Source organism: Oenanthe melanoleuca, chromosome 11 (genome assembly GCF_029582105.1).
Source record: "Oenanthe melanoleuca isolate GR-GAL-2019-014 chromosome 11, OMel1.0, whole genome shotgun sequence".
NCBI lineage: Eukaryota > Metazoa > Chordata > Aves > Passeriformes > Muscicapidae > Oenanthe > Oenanthe melanoleuca.
Window position 1 is genome coordinate 3,080,450 of NC_079345.1, and position 16,289 is coordinate 3,096,738.

Below are 16,289 nucleotides of genomic sequence, written 5' to 3' on the forward strand. Positions count from 1 at the left end.
CCAGAGTTTAGTGAAAGGTGTGCAGGCTGAAGGGTGGTTACAAGTTAGGAACTGAACACCTGGCTTAAGGCCCTGATTTTGAGAATGCTGTCTCTGCTATTCTGATCTTTCCTCAAATCTGGACAATGATTAAAAATCCCAGGACAACACTGCTGGATGACATGAAACAAAAACATTTCTGTAACAATGCAATTTGAATGTACAAAAGGTTGTATTTCTGAAGTTTATAAAACACCCCAGGACCCTGGGTGTCTCCACAACTCCTTGCTCTAGCATTTCCCTAGCTTTAAAATGGGAAAAAAATCTTCTACTATGTAACACTGAAACACCTGTCTTCCAATCTGAATTTTCATTTTATCACTAGTCTTGGCAGAACTGTGAATACCATCTTCTTTATGAATTTGTTTGGTAAATTTGGATTTACAATCACAGTTACACCAACAATAACATCTGAGACAAATTAACTCTGAATTTTCAATATTTGCCCACACAGTTTTTACACCTTATTTCCATTTTTGCTGCTGCACTATGAAATATTCCTTCAGAAATGCCCAAAGACTGCCACTGTATCAAGAATTAGTTGAATTGCAGCAGAATTAGTTATTTCCCATGTTTTCCATGTAAGCTGGTATTAGCACACAGGGGGAAAAAACCTTTGTCTTCTTCAGCTGTACTAAAGACACTCATCAAATCCCTAGAACTTCCAGATCCTTTCCTCTAACACTTCTACCATTAGTTCTTCACACTGTACTTGCATTTGGTTTCTGTTCTGGTGCCTTCCATACTTGCACTTATTGGATTCCCTTTCTTCTAATTGAAAACCAATCCTGATTTACTCAGATGTTAAAAGTTCCTGTTCTTCAATTCATCTCAAATCCTGCCTGCTGTAAACAGATTTTATGGGCACTGGAACCTCCATCTGCCACCGTGAAAACACTGCAGAAGAACATGATTCAGAAAATTGTTACAGATTCACTCACTACAGTTTTTCCTAAGATCACCAAGAACAGTTAAAAGACTACTCAGAGAATTGATATTTTTCCAATCATGTATTTCTTTAGCTTACTTCCAACATTATATAAGGCATTATTAATTATCAGGTTATAATTGTATGGGACCAACTATGAAATGTGACAAGTAAAGCCTTGAAGAGTCTTATTTTTTTACCAATAAAATTTATAGCCTTACTATCCCTTAGATATGAATTATTCAAATGATTATTCTGGGATCTAAATTAGGCTGTGGTGCATCATTAGTACACTTGTCCCTTTCTAAACACACAAGTGCAGCACCAGCACAGCACACACATCTTGGACACTTGCTGAAATTACCTCTTCAGTATTTGTTCCTCATCAACATGAAATTTATTTTCTATTTTTCTATTTATTTTCTAGTCCTGATCATGTCCTTACCTTGTGCAGCTTCTTTGAGGCTAAAGGAACCACAGATCTCTGCAGGCTGAATGAAGCAGCATTAAACTATCTTCAGGGTGCCTGTGAATCATTAACCTCCCTTTTAATAACTGCTGAAATTCAAGTACAAACCAACAATTTGTCCTGGAAAAGCAACTTCTCTTCTTGTGTGCTGAGCACCTGCTCTCAGCAAAACTGTGCAGAAGGGCCTTGGCACTCCAACACTGAGCTGTTTGTTAATTTGATTTGTTAATTTTGCCTGTTCACTCAAGATATTTCAGGTATAGAGTTTACCTGTGTCCAGCACCCTATGGCACTTGTGGTCAAAAATTCATTCCCATTGGCACGAGCTGAAGCTGCTGAATTCCCAGCAAATCCAACAGAAGGATATCAACTCAGCCACAGGGAAAATAAGGAACACACCTGACAAACACAGACCCTCACACAGTGATGATCACCAAAGCAGGTGAAATTAAATATACACAGAATGGAGCAAATGATCTGTCTGGAAATCACAAAGTGAAATTCTTGTAACGTATTTTTGAGTGTGGGTGGATGAATAAAGCACTCAGGTACCTGTTTTCCCAAGCAGGACAGAGAATACTCAAGTACATATGAAGAAAATAAAGAAAAACACCTTTTTCCATAGAGCAAAGCACTGATCACATGGCATTCAGATCTTCAAGTAAACATTTTACACTGAAATCAGCAACATCTGAATTACATGAATTGCAGCAATAACTCCTGCCTAAATCAGCTACAATGAATAGATGAATTCCTTTTATCTATACTTAGATTATTCCTCTGCCCAAACAGCAAGCTAATAGTGAAGGTGCAGAAGAACACTGGGTAAAAGTTACATTTGTGTTTTAGTACATTGAAGACAAACTAAAAAGCTCTGCTCCCACCTGGTGGCAAAAAATAATACAGAAACAGTGAAAGTTTAGAAAGTTAACTTACAGCTGAACAACTTGGACAAGATAAAAAACCTTTTCCTTTTATGGCAAGCAATCCCAGCTTTATGATGGGCACAAAACAGTTGTAAGTTAAAATCATTACCAAATGATAGCTTGAGATTTTAAGACAACATTCTCCATATGGGTTCACACAGACTGTAATCACCTGCTTTTATAGATATATATTGTTTTAATACAGTGTTTATGGCACCTAAGTGGAAAATGCACTGAAACAGAAATTATTCTGACAGCTTTTCTCTCAAAAGGCAATTCTGAGTAATGAAACCATTGCTGAGTAAGGAGGGGAGGAGAGGCAGCACACAATTCTGGGCACTCTGAACATCATCTCCAGGCCAGCTTCTGTTCAGAGTGGAAATCTGATTTGAAGCTGTCTCATTCAAAACCTGTAAATTAGCTCGTAGCATAAACAGCAGGACTCTACACAAAGCCTTCTCATGCATGGACCACTTCACATATTTAAAATAATTACTTTGGTTCCACCACTTGTGAGTCAGTGACACAAAATGCACCCAAGCTGGGAGAACTTCATGATTTCTGGCTGGATCTGCACAACCAACCTCCTGCAGTTTCTAGCATTTCCCATTAGGACCAAAAATATGATAGGACCAAGAGTGAAAGCTTTTGTATCACTCACTCCCTGTCCTGATGTTCCCTCTGGACAGCTCCTTAGGGTTATTCTTGAACTCAGAACAGCTAGTATTGGTTATGGATAAAGCAATACTGTTTGTAATGGTTACATTGGAAGGACAGACCCCTCAAAAAGCGTATTAGTAAATATGATATTTCCTGAATTGAAATTTCTGAAGCAAGACCTATGTAGCTATTACACTTCAACTGCTGTATAGTGCCCAGGAATTTTACTTATTTTAGTATAAATATAGTAATACACTACAAAATTGTAAATACTGGATAATGTGACACAACATTTTCTGAACAAACCTAACATACTCTCCTTTTTATAACAGCACACAGCCTGTTTGAAACCACAGATCATTCCACAGACTGTTTGACAAGTTGTTTGACAAGCAGCAATAGTTTCCCCATATCTGGGATAATGACATGGCAGTGCCTGCTTGGAATGTTTACCCAGGGGGATACAAACTGGCTCATTCAAATGACATTCCTCATGCAGTGTTTGAACAGTCAGCTCATTACCAGAGGAATGCTCTCTATCACTGCACACTCCTGTTTACAAGCAGAGTTAACACCCTTCAGTGTAACATCCACTCCTGTGTATTAACTATACCTGCAATCTTTATGGCTACGGGATCCTCTGAAACTGGAACAGGTCCCTCTTTGACTTCAACCTGTTTTTCAGGGACCAGAGGAGATGTGGCAGGAGGGGTATACTTAGTCTCAACATAGACCACAGATGTGGAAGCAGAGGGCTTGGAATTGTGAAAAAGACTAGCCCACGATTTTGCAGGCGGATTAACAGGGACCGATCCTGCAAGCGGGACCGTTGCCTCAGTAGTAGGTGAAGCTTCCTCAGGCTTAGCTTGGTCTGAGTCAGTGCTTTCCACAGTGTGCAATTCTACCCCGTTGGCAGCTGTGTCCTCACCAGAGGATTCAAGTGTTTGTCCATTAGTGACGCCAAGAGTTTCAGTAGTATCAGTACCAGCGTAAGGCTGTGCACCAGCTGTCCTTAGGGGGCTGTCTCTGACGGCCTCCGGGGGGAGGCACAACTGTTCCGAGTGAGCCAGGCGGCACCCCTCGGCAGTCCTGCCGCCGGGGCCGGGCTCGGCACACGCAGCTCCGGCCAGGAAGTCCACGGAGCTGGCGGGGCTGCTGCAAGTCCTGGGCGTGGCCAGCGCGGGCAGCTCCGCGGCCAGCTCCGCGTCCTCCGCGCTCAGGCTGCCGAGCCCCGCGGCCGAGGCGTGCCCGTTCACCAGCGCCTCCGGGGCCGCCACGCCGTCTGCCACATCTTCCAGGTAACTGTAGTATCCAGGGGGTCTTTTCTTCTTCTTTTTCCGCTCCCTCTGCCCAAGGCCTCCGGCCAAGCCGTCGTTTTCAGCGTTGGAGCCGCTGTCCAGAGCCAGGGTGGGGTCACTGAACTGGCAGTCAATGGAGTTGTAGTTGGTGTCGCTGAGAGCATCATCTGGGCTTTTCTGAGCAGGTGCACAGCTGAGAATGAATTCTGGAGCCTGAGGATTCAGAGTACTCGAAATACTGTAGTCGGTGTTATTTAGGACAGACGACTGAGTCTCAATAACTTCATTAACACCAAATTCAATTCTCTGGTACTCTTCCCCTGGACAAGAGAAAGCACATCTCAGTTAGAGAACCACTCTGAATGAAAAAGCTACAAAAGCAAGAAAAACACTCTCCTATTTTCATGTAGCTCAAAAAACAACCCTCCCCCAAACAAAAGGAATTCTCATTCTCAACCGTGAGGACTTTCTAAAGATCATTTTCTTAAAGACAGCAGAGCATGATTCAAATTTTCTTAATCAGTTACGTAATTTCCAAATCACTGCACAGCTCCTGCACATAACCCCTATTAAATTCACCTCTTAAGAAAAACTATTGAAGTCCAATGTCTATAGGAATAATCTCCATTAAATTAATCACTGGATTAATACAAAACACAGTGTAATACTTAATTGCACACTCTTTTCCAGCCAGTCTGTTCAACTGACAATTACAAAATCCAAGCCTTTGCCTTTTAAACTTTCCCAGATGAGAGGTTTGCTTTTTGAGGGGCTTTGTTTGATTCTCCTGGTGTGATTTATCATAATCAAACATTTACCATAATCCTTAATAACTGAAAAATATATTTATTAATTGTATGGAATGCTGCAATTAAAGATTTTGAGACTGTGGGTTCATTGATAACTTCTTCAATTTTATCACAATTAAATTTATTACTATGTGAGAGTAATGATATATATGAGTCCAGGATTTTATGACATGAAATACAAATCAGCGTTCAACTTGTACACAGGAGTTGTACTGAAAACTTATCAACAAGGTTTTTTTGCTTTATTGATTTATTTTTTTTGCCTTGGAACTAAAGAAACACTAAGAAATACTCTCATGACAGGCTCCAGGATCACAGAATATTTTCAGTCACCAAGTTCTGCAATTTCCTGGAATTTATTTATTGTAATAATGTATGTGTGCTAACTGGTAACACTGAATACTTCAGCTACAACTATTTCTGTAACTATGGAGTAAAGATATAAAATGAATGAAACAGTTTCAGGAATTTTGAAGGTAAACTGATAGTTTACAGCTCTACAGGTCTTTATGATATGTATGTTACTTTTTCAAAGAAATTACATTTTAATATTTTGTGTCTTCTCCACCATGGGGGCTAAAACATACATTTCCAATTTTTAAGACTTACTACAGAACTAAACAACACTAGATATTAGTTCCAAATGAATTAAGTGGATACAGCACTAAACTTTTAAGATTTTGTGCAATTTACATTATGCATGACATGTCAACAAATACATATTTTCAAGTACATCACAGACTCAGTAAAAATGAGGTGGATTTTTTTTAAACACAACAAAAGGCAACCAAAAGTTCCCAGAAAATAAGTCATTCACACATCTAATTAAATAATCCTATGGGAAAACAATGTAGGGAATATTTTGATATATGACTCTGAATATAGAAGTTTTGTAATTCTGGGTATTTTCTAGAAAAATCTGCTAACAAATAATTTAGCTTTAAAAAATGTGAAAAGTATAACAATCTGCATTTTTCCATATCAAATGAAGATATCAAATTGGTATCATTTTTTAAAATATCAAATGTTTAACAGACATTCAATATGTGTTGAGGTCTGACTTATCCATGCAATATCAACATATTATGATTTAATGAATAAATTATAAAGATGTTAATTGCTTTTCTGCTTTGATCTATTAACCTGACTAAATGAGAAGCAAACATGTCACATATCAACTTCAATCTTGCTGCCAGTCAGACTAAAGGAGATTTTTTAAAAATTAAAAAAGGGTAAAAATTTCACACACATCTGGTTTCTTTAAATCATCTTAGGGAGAAAGTGAATTTCAATTTAATTTTTTCCCCTCTCAATGAGAAAGCATTTTTAACACCCTGTCTGCCATTCAGCAAGCACTTCTGCAATCACTGATGAGCCATCATCACCCAGAAGAGAGGGCTGAAGTTCCTTTTTGGAAACATCAGCAGCCTGGAGCCAGGGAGGGGGGAAGCTGTGCCTGGTCTGCACTGGAGAGGGAAGGGCTGGGAGAGCTCAGGCAGCACCTCCTGTTCCAGGGGCAGCCTCTGCTTCATTTGCACACAAATGCAAAGTTTTGGGGGATTTAAGGGATATAAATCCACAATAAAACCATTCCTAGTTTATCTGTTTATGGAGTGACTCCTCAGTTCAAGCATGAGCCAAGAGCTGCTTCTTTCCACCCTTTGTTACAACAGCACAAAGCACAGGCAACAGCTGGTAACAACCCAATATTCCTCCAACCTTGATGCAAATGAATTACTGGGCACATTTCAACTCCTTACCAGTTCAAATAATCCAGGACTTCTTCTTTTCCAAAATCCAAGTTAAAAAAAAAAAAAATAGTAGTTGCTTCCAACCAAAGAATGTGGTTTCCCTCCATGGGTGAGACAAGTCTATCACAGCCCAAGGTTCAAGTTGTCACCTCTGCACCTGTCCTGCTCCTCTCTGCCCAGCAAGCTCCCAGCACTGCTGTGACCCAAAGCTAACCTGGCAAAAAACATCATCTAAGGGAGCATTTTTTTTCTAGTTTTGGTGAATTTATCAATTTATTCACAAGAGCCCACTCAGGGCTAGTGGGGAGCAGAAAACAGAGCACATCCCTCACAGTTATGGCACAATGAACATCAGAGGCTGAAACCTTGCCAAGAGCATAACTGATGTTGTAGCATTTAGCACACAAATTAGGAAGTTACAGCTGAGCAATTAATCTTTGCACCTTACAGCAGCATTAGAATAATAAATACCAGTAGCTACTGTACAGTTAGTCTATGGAATGACTGGCAGAAGCTCATTTGCTGTAAGATTGTGTCAAGTTCATTTGAGAAAAATAGGAGGTAATTTTTTTTCTTATTTGTTTTGACTTTCCACTTTGCTTCAGGGCATCTTTGTTTCAATCTAGTTCACAGCTCTATTTCTGAATGGACTGAAACAGATCTCTGTGCCATGAACAACATGGCACACATATTGAAACAAGCACCAACAGATGCTCCAAGGACAGCCTATGCACAACCCCAAAATCTGTGAATGCACAGTACTAATTAGTGTGAACAGAGTTCTGCAGATTAGAGCTTAAGCCATGATTTGATTACTCCTGGTAGGTATTAACAGATACTCTGATTCTGTAATAAAGTTAAACACTGAAGATAAGTACAGGAAAAAATGAAGACTATGGGGAATGGTAACATGGTAAGTGTGTGTCATCATACATAAATATAAATATTCTGCATAACCAAGCATTCCAGTTTAGTTTGCACAGCTTCCTATGCAGCCACCACAGTGATAATGTGCATGCACAGTACAGTGGAAGCTTGTTAAAGACATTTTTCAAGCAATACCTAATTTGCTGTCATTACCTAATCTCAGGGCTGGGAGGGGTTCTCTCAAGGTCTAGGAATGATCTGAAAGACATTTGTACAAACCATCTTTCTGTATGGCTTGTGAACATTAAAATCTCAGTCTGAAAGAACAAAACTTAAACCCAGTTAGACAAAGCAATAAATGACTAGATGCCCCTGCCACCAACAGACAATTCACACCACATGGTCTTTTGAAAGAACCTAACTCCTACTGAAAACTACTCAGGGTCCTAAAACTGGTCCTGTACTAAATAAAACTCCTGAATTGTCAGAAGTGCTGCTGATCTGCTCTCAAATGAGACCTGTGGTTCTTCTTTCTGTCTGCCTATCTTGTTTGTCTTCAAAAGCAAGGCTGAAGTCCCTAAGCACAATGATCAGGTGTCCTCAAACACTAATGTGTAGGTTGGTCCTCTTCTGAGCACTTTTGAGAAATGTTCAGTCAGATACTTCCATGATTTTCTAAGGAGATCTGGAGCCATTTTCACATACATCTGAGTCTCAGCTTTCTTGCTCTCCTATGGTTCAGGGAGGAAAACAAAAACTAATTTACCTGCTGCTTAAAATACTGGGGAAGTTTGGTATAAACTACTCAGAGTGAGGATCCCAGGGCAGCTCCTAACCCACCTGTCCACTTCTTGCAACTCTGAAGTACAGTCAGGCTGTAAGAGGTATGGGTTGAGGCAGAGGAGACCTGTGAGTGTTACAGCTTTAACAGGGGAACTCTGTAATTTATTTTTATATCAAGTCACACTTTCATCTAGAGGTTAAAAAAAACACAAACCAGGATTCTCCAGAAAAATAGCGAAGCCAGGCAGAAACAAGAGTCAAAGGGAGCAAAGAACAGAGCACTGCTTGCAGAGCAGCCTTGCTGTAACTGTTAGAAAATACTCATGCTCTGATTCTTCAGCCCCCCTCATTTTCACAGCTACATCCTACAGAGTTTCCACAGGACTCTGTGGGGTAGCACAGTGAAGGAGGAATAAGATGCCCACTGTAATAAGTTGAAGTTCAATGCAGAATTTTCAAAAGCTCTCACAGATATCTTTCAGTAAAGTTTTAAAAACCAACTTAGTATATGCCTTTGTAGGTGCTGAGCAAGTTTTAACAATTGTAGTTAAAGAGAGATTACAGTAAATCTCAGAAAAGTGTCACAACCATGAAGTTTAAAAAAAAAAATAAATTGATTTCTTACCATCATGAAACTTACCTGTGGATTTAATACCACATGAAACTGTTTCATTGTATGGGGGGAGCTGTACAAAAAAGAAATGAAACTTATTTAAAGGCAAAGCAAATCTATGAACATTTCATATCAGTTTTATATGAAACATCCGAATCCTTTAAAAATAACTTCATAATTGAGATTTGATTTTCAGAGAGGATGCCTTGTACTCATGTTTCTATATTTATCAAATCCCACACTGCAGCTCCAGGCGTCCTTGCAGATTACCCAAGTACTGAAAGATAAAGATTATCTTGGTTACACACTACAGGCTCACCAGCCTCTCAAGCAATTCACCTCCCAGCATCAGCATCTTTCTCCATCAGCCCATTTTAGGATGAGGAATATATCCTCTTTTTACACAAAAGCTGAAGATAGATCAAACTGGCAAAGGATGAAACAAACTTTTGCACAGCCAACAATCACACCAAAACCTTTTGACTCTCAACCTGCTCCAGTGTGACCCTTGAAATGTGTCAGCTAAGGTGGATTCTTGATCAGCCTAAGCATAACATACCCCCAGCACAGGGTTTGTAAATCCATCCTGTATAAACACTGGCACTGTGTTATAGGCTCAGGGTTTACAGAACCCTTGCTATGGTGCAACCACAGGTGGGCAGTTTCTAACCCCTGACCTGTCCCTAAACCTCCTGAGCAGCTGCAAGCTTCTCCTGTGCCTGCAGAACTGGCAGAATTGTGGCAGAATTGCCACACTGCATTCATTCCAGCAGCCCCTGGAGAATGTGGAACAGGTTCTGCAGTGGAAGATACAACACTGAGGGGACAGTGCAGCTTTACACTGCTATTCTAAATAGTAACTCCAATGATGCAACAAATACAAGATTCCTTCACTGAAGTTTTCAATTCCCTAAAGCTACAGATACTCACATATCGCCTTTTTAATGCGCTGCAGACACCAGTGCAGCAGAAACTGTAAGAAAAATATTCCTGAAATTCCATTGCAAAAGTATATTAAAAAACACATGCTGTAAATCCATTTATGAACCTCAATACATCTTAATATATTATCTTTTCAAGTAAAAAATGAGAATCAGTGGGTCAAGTTTCATATTAGTTTTGAACATGGGTTGAATATAATTTTAGTTAGAGCTAAAAAAAAAAATCACTCAATTTATATAACAAACTGTTTATGATAAACCTTGCAATTTTTGTTTTTATCCAAAGCAAAAACCTTCAGAGAATATGAAGATTTTTATAAAAGCAGTCAGCCTCTTGATCCCCAACATATCTGATTAATCAACAGCACTTCTGCAAAGCTGACTTGTTCCATACAACTGGGTCATGTGAACCATCCCAGCCAACAGGTATGAGACAGAACATGTGCCAAAAATGTCACATATAAAAGGGACATTTTAGACAACAGAACCACACACAGTCACCAGGTTGGAAGAGACCCTCAAGATCAGCCCTAACACCTCAACTAAACCACGGTACCCAGTGCCACATCCAGTCTTTTTTTAAACACATCCAGGGATGGTGAATCCACCACCTCCCCAGGCAGACAATTCCAGTACTTGATCACTCTTTTCATAAAAAATTTCTTCCTAATATCCAACCCCTATCTCCCTTTAGCTTTAACTACTCCCTTGCCAGAGTGCCCCTTGGGTCTGTGGTTAAGGGACCTCAGAGGGACAGCAGCACGTGTGGGGACTGTCCCCAGCAGGATGTGTGTCAAACATCACTGCAGCATTATCACTGCCTTGTCCTTCTTGAATTTCACCCTGCCTTTTTCTGACCAATTTTTTACACCAATTAGTATCAAACTAATAAGCATCATTTTTATTTCATCACCCAGGTAATTAAAACATTGAACTGAACCAGATCAAGGACAAACTTAAGGAACATCGTTTAACAGCTCTTTATTTTGGCAGCTAACCAGGGAGTGGTACACTGAGAAAATGAACTCACACTGCTTCTTGTGCTGCAGGTTCATACTTTGAGAACAGCTTTGCACAAGATATGACTGGAACAGCTGATGGGGGCACTTCAGGTGACACTACAAGATCATCACAGCTAACAGGTATCATCTAAAGATCTTCTCTGCTTCCCACAACCAGACACAGCTCTTCCCCCAAAAAAGAAGAAATGCTCTTTTTCCTTTCTGCACTTCCCTCACTCCCCACCCCATTATTCCCTTTGTGCCCTTTCATTGTTCAGCAGTTGATTACACTAATTATCCCTGGAAAATTAAATGACAGGAAGCTAAGTCACGTTAACAATGGTTTGTAAACTGTGACAAAAGGATTTCCCCATCTACAGCTCAAGTGTTCGTTTCCTTTATGCTGAGAGGGCAGGATGGAAGCATGACTGAAATATCTGAATGGAAATGTCTGGAGGAAATACATGGAAATTGACCCAGAGGAAAATTATTTTTCAAGTCTGGCCATGAAGACAATGGGATAAAGCTCCTCTCTAGGAAGGAAATTGGTTTCATCATTCCCTACCAAGAGCTAGAGAATAAGAGCCTACAATACCATGTACTGAGCATGTAATGAACTCCAACACACAAAGACAACTGTTCCCACTCTGGGTTCTCTCTGTCACTAATTAGTTCATTATTGATGCACTTCTCAGACCTCACACACAGCCTTCCCTGTCAGCACAGCTCTGAGGGTCAGCAGTGCTCCACCCAGCCAGAAATATTAACAATTCCTCTGCTTCCAAAGCCAAGACTTAGAACCACCTTACACCCAACAACTCTGCTGGGACATTCTCAGTATCACCCCTTAAAAAAAGACACCAAAACTGAGATACAGGGCTCGAAAATTCAACATCCCACCACTACTGTCAGCTAGTCCAGCTCTGAAAGATGACAAGCAAAAGGTGGAATCATAAATTTACATCTAAAAATTGGCTTAATATCCACATACCTGGAAAGAAGACTACTGAATAAAATTTTCAGTTTGTCAATTTGCAAGCCAAGTGAATGATAAGTATTTGTATTGTTGTATTTCAAATTCACACACAGAGATGGAGTTTTCAAATGTTATTTCTAAAACAAGTTTAGTAGATCTTACCTCAACAGAGCATCGTGGAGTCACAAAGAACTGATTAAATTCATCAGGGCTGAACTCCCCAAAAATATACTAAAAAAAAAAAGAGAAGGATCTTTATTAAGGAACTTATATTCGAACAATTAATAAATTCATATTAAAATCCATTAGGATTCTAGAATTCAAAAAGACCCTGTGAGTCAGAAACTCCACCTTGCATCCCAACTCCTATCTTGGTTCCTCTTTCTATATTTTTAGCAAAGAACTTTAAGTTCTGAAACTGCAAACAAAGCATTTTCCTTCAAATTCCCACAGGAGGTGATCACAAACTGCTCCTCACTCTGTGACCAGTTTAAAACCATCCTGTGGGGTGAGGAGCTGCATCAGCTCATACAAGCCCCAGGCAAAGGCTGCTTTGCCTTCTAAACCCACTCCTCACAAAAGGAAAAAACCCAAGAATTACTTCTCCAGAGTTCTGCTAAACTGAGGAGTTACACAAGACTAAATGTACCTGAGGGCACAAAGAACTCAAACTGCTCAGGTGCAGGAAAAGACACAAAAATCATCAATTATCTGTGCCTGAAACTCTCCACAACAAACCTAAAATAAAACATCTTTCCCCAACACTGTCTTCCTGCAGCTTTTCAGATATTTTACATCTAGATACTCTCTGAAAAAAAAGTGCCTAACAAGACCACAAAGAAAATTACACTAAAATGAGAAACTGAATTTACAGAAAATAAAAGATTCCCAATAAAAAGGCTGGAGCTATTGGCACTTCACAGTGCCTGGAAGTTTCTATCAACTCCCACCTCCAGCTGCAATTGACTGAACAGCACTCAAACATTCAGGACAGAGATACTAGGCCAGAGAAGTTAAACAAGGAGCTGAATAAACTGACAAAATAGACAAAGAGGGCTGAAACCACTGCTCTTGGCATGTGGATAAGAGCAGGGCAGTCCAGCCAGTACATGACAGCCCCTACTCCCATTTATCTCCCTGCTCTCCCAGGGTCACTGGACAATTCTTTGCTCTCCTCCACCCTCCCACCAGAAAAGCTTTTTCAGCAATGTCAGTCTTGCTCATGGTAAATCCTTAGCTTGGCTGTATTGAGACACAACAAACCAGAGTGGGAGTTGAGCCAGAGAAAAGAATTCCTAAAATCTGGGAAATCACCTCTTCTGAAGTGCAGGCTGCTGCCACACACTGCACACACAATAACCCAATCACAGGATTTTTTCCCAGACTTTAGGTGATTTATTCCAATGGAACTTGCTGTTTATACAACTCACAGCCATCTACATTCATAAATTTCAAAGCTTAACTGAAAGCCAAATTCCACAGCAATTACAAACCATTGTTTTCTTACACAAAAAGTGATTTATACACACATCACTTTTACATGTGGCACAGTGTGCCCACTTTAATGGCCTTCAGGGTTTTTAAAAAACTAGCAATGTAATGGGGTATAGACTACAAACAACTCTAACAGTCAAAACAAACTGGAACATCTGTGATTCAAAGGGTAAAGAACAGTTAAACACTTAATGCTTCAAAAACTCTTCCCTCAGCCAACTGCTGCCCACCAAGGGAGAATTCAACAGCCAAACCCAAGAGATCCCAAAATTGTACCCAAGTGGCTTCACAGGTCCTGGCACAGACTCAGGCTTGGTTTATACTTTCAATATAACCAAGGCACTTTATTCAGCAACATATGAACAAGATTTTATCATATTCCAGAAACAAACCTAAGAACAACACTTGCTGATTCATCAGTAAAATTATGTTTTAGGAGGTATTTTTGATGCTGTCATGCAACAGAACAAAACAATGATCTCAAGTGTAGTCTATTAAAAGTTATATAAATCCAACTCTAATTTCTCCATCTAATAATATAATACAGTCATTTCATTAACCAACATTTTTAAGCAAAGTATCACAGGCCTGGTACTTCTTTCTGAGCTTCTTTTTTAATGAGGAAACACAAGACAAAAGTCAAACAAAGTGATCATTAATACTACATTAATGAAATGTTTTAATGGTGTATTTGTACAAAGAGATTTGTGTCTATGCAACTCTTCCTGCATAATTTAAAACAAGACTTTAAGTATTTACCAACATTTCATCCTGGTCAGACTAAAGCTCAAAAAACCCATCCTATTTGGGCTTGAAATAAACAGAATTTTATTTGATTGCTTTTATTTACCAATGCTTTACACCAGCATTAAGTCACCAGTTAAAAGATCCCCACATGATAACTGAGAGAAATCATGTTCCAAAATAAACTTAAGGCTGTAGGACTGATGACACAAAACCTGCCCAGTTTAACCAACCTCCTCTGCCTCCAGTCAGCCTCATTTCCCCAGAAATAACTTCTGCAAGCTGGGCAGGATTTTCTACCCCCCTTTTCAAGACACAATGATGCACTTGAGTGAAAAAACTGATTTCACGTCCCTTGGCAAGTATAACAAGCCCTACCAAAAAAAGACAGGATTCAGAGGGGGGGAAATGTATTTCAAACAATTTGAAAGACATTGTAACTCCCTGCCTGCTGTCCATCCATGCCAAGGAATCAGTGTAGCTGGCACTCTACAAGTTACCTGTGTGAGAAAATACTTATCTAGCTCTAAAACAGCATCAGGGTAGCTGCAGTACTAACCCTGCACCATTAATTCAAGTTTAGAAGGTTTCCCTGCACCTTAAATGCCCAAGTAATAAGAAATTTTAAGCAAGAGCAGACTAAGATCCTACAGAAAGCAGCACACCCTTAAAAGAATAATTTCATTATCAGCATGAGCTTTTGGGGTACTAGTTTGTTTGCACCCTGAATTGTTCCACCTAACCTCAAAATTCTCAAAGTTGCCTTCTTTTCCAAAATGACAAAATCTAATGCTTGGAACATCAAACATTTAATTAAATTATTTACACAGTTTACCAAGCTACCCACAACAGCATTAATTTCTCCCCCACTCTATAAATAACATTTTAACACATGGCAGAGATACATCAGCATGTATTATGGTTTCACCAAACTCGTTTCTAATTATTTCAATTCCAATTTTAGTATTTTTAAGTGTGTAAGAAACACACACCCATTACAACTCCATCAACCTGGTGCCTTTAATGCCCAGCTAACCTGCCCCATGCTGCCTCAATCTCTGATCCAGTACGTCACAACACATCAAGGTCCCAATCAGGGATTACAAATGGACTTCACAGGCTCCAAGGAAAAGTGGGAGTCAGACACAGACAGCTCAGGGTCAGCCCTGGAGCAGGTGAGAGATTGTGCTGTGCTCATAAGCTGCTTGTGCTGCTCCATCACTGCTGTGCCAGGGCAGCAAGAGCCTCTCACTGCACCAACAACTGCAGAGCCCTGAGTGAAGGTCGGGCCCTGCACGTGAGCACAGAGCTCACCTGGCCCAGGCAGCCACAGCCAGGCCTGTTCCCATCAGTCACACACAAACTCAGGGCATCTGGCAACATACAAACCCAAAATACTGAAAAATATTACCTGTGAAAAGTTGAGGTTTAATTAAGACCTCTCCACAAATTTCATTTTGAGACAAAATTAAAAACGAATTTAAAAATCAAGATTTCTTCAACACAGTTTAACATTCAGTTGCTGATTTCAAAAACTGATTTTGATTTGCAGCCTCAGACAAAAATGCAGCTGTTTGAAAAGCACATTAAACAGCAGTCAGTGCTGTCAGTGCTCACTCACAGGAGAGCACAGGTAAAGCTGAGGAGACCCAGTGCCACACCAAAAGTGAATGTGGAAGAAAATCTAAAGAGAACACTGGGAGAAAGTTCTGAAAATTTCCAAATACAATGATACTCCCAGACTTACTTTTAAAGATACCTAATCCCTAAGAGGATTCAGTCCCATCTGCCCTCCCTCTCCTTCTCAAAGCCTCTCCCCAGCCTCTCTAAGAGCTGTCTGTCTGTCCTGGCTCCTGGAAGGAATCCTCTGGTGTTTTGGGGAGCACATACTTCACTTCTCCCTCTCCTCCCTGGACGGTTTAACTCTGCAGAGCCATCACTGAGCCCACACTGAGTGGGCACCTCAGCCTGGGGAGCTTCATTTCTGTCA

General features: G+C 40.1%; 1 protein-coding gene across 1 annotated transcript in view; it reads right to left on the bottom strand.

Moving 5' to 3' along the window:
• Nucleotides 1-16,289, bottom strand: part of USP10 (ubiquitin specific peptidase 10) — a 46,482-nt gene that overhangs the window by 14,756 nt on the left and 15,437 nt on the right. Inside the window, exons 2-4 of the mRNA XM_056500983.1 lie at nucleotides 12,224-12,292; nucleotides 9,171-9,216; nucleotides 3,636-4,640 (exon numbers count right to left, since the gene is read on the bottom strand). Of these exons, the coding sequence (XP_056356958.1) occupies nucleotides 3,636-4,640; nucleotides 9,171-9,216; nucleotides 12,224-12,292 (1,120 nt within the window). The remainder of the gene's footprint in view (nucleotides 1-3,635; nucleotides 4,641-9,170; nucleotides 9,217-12,223; nucleotides 12,293-16,289) is intronic.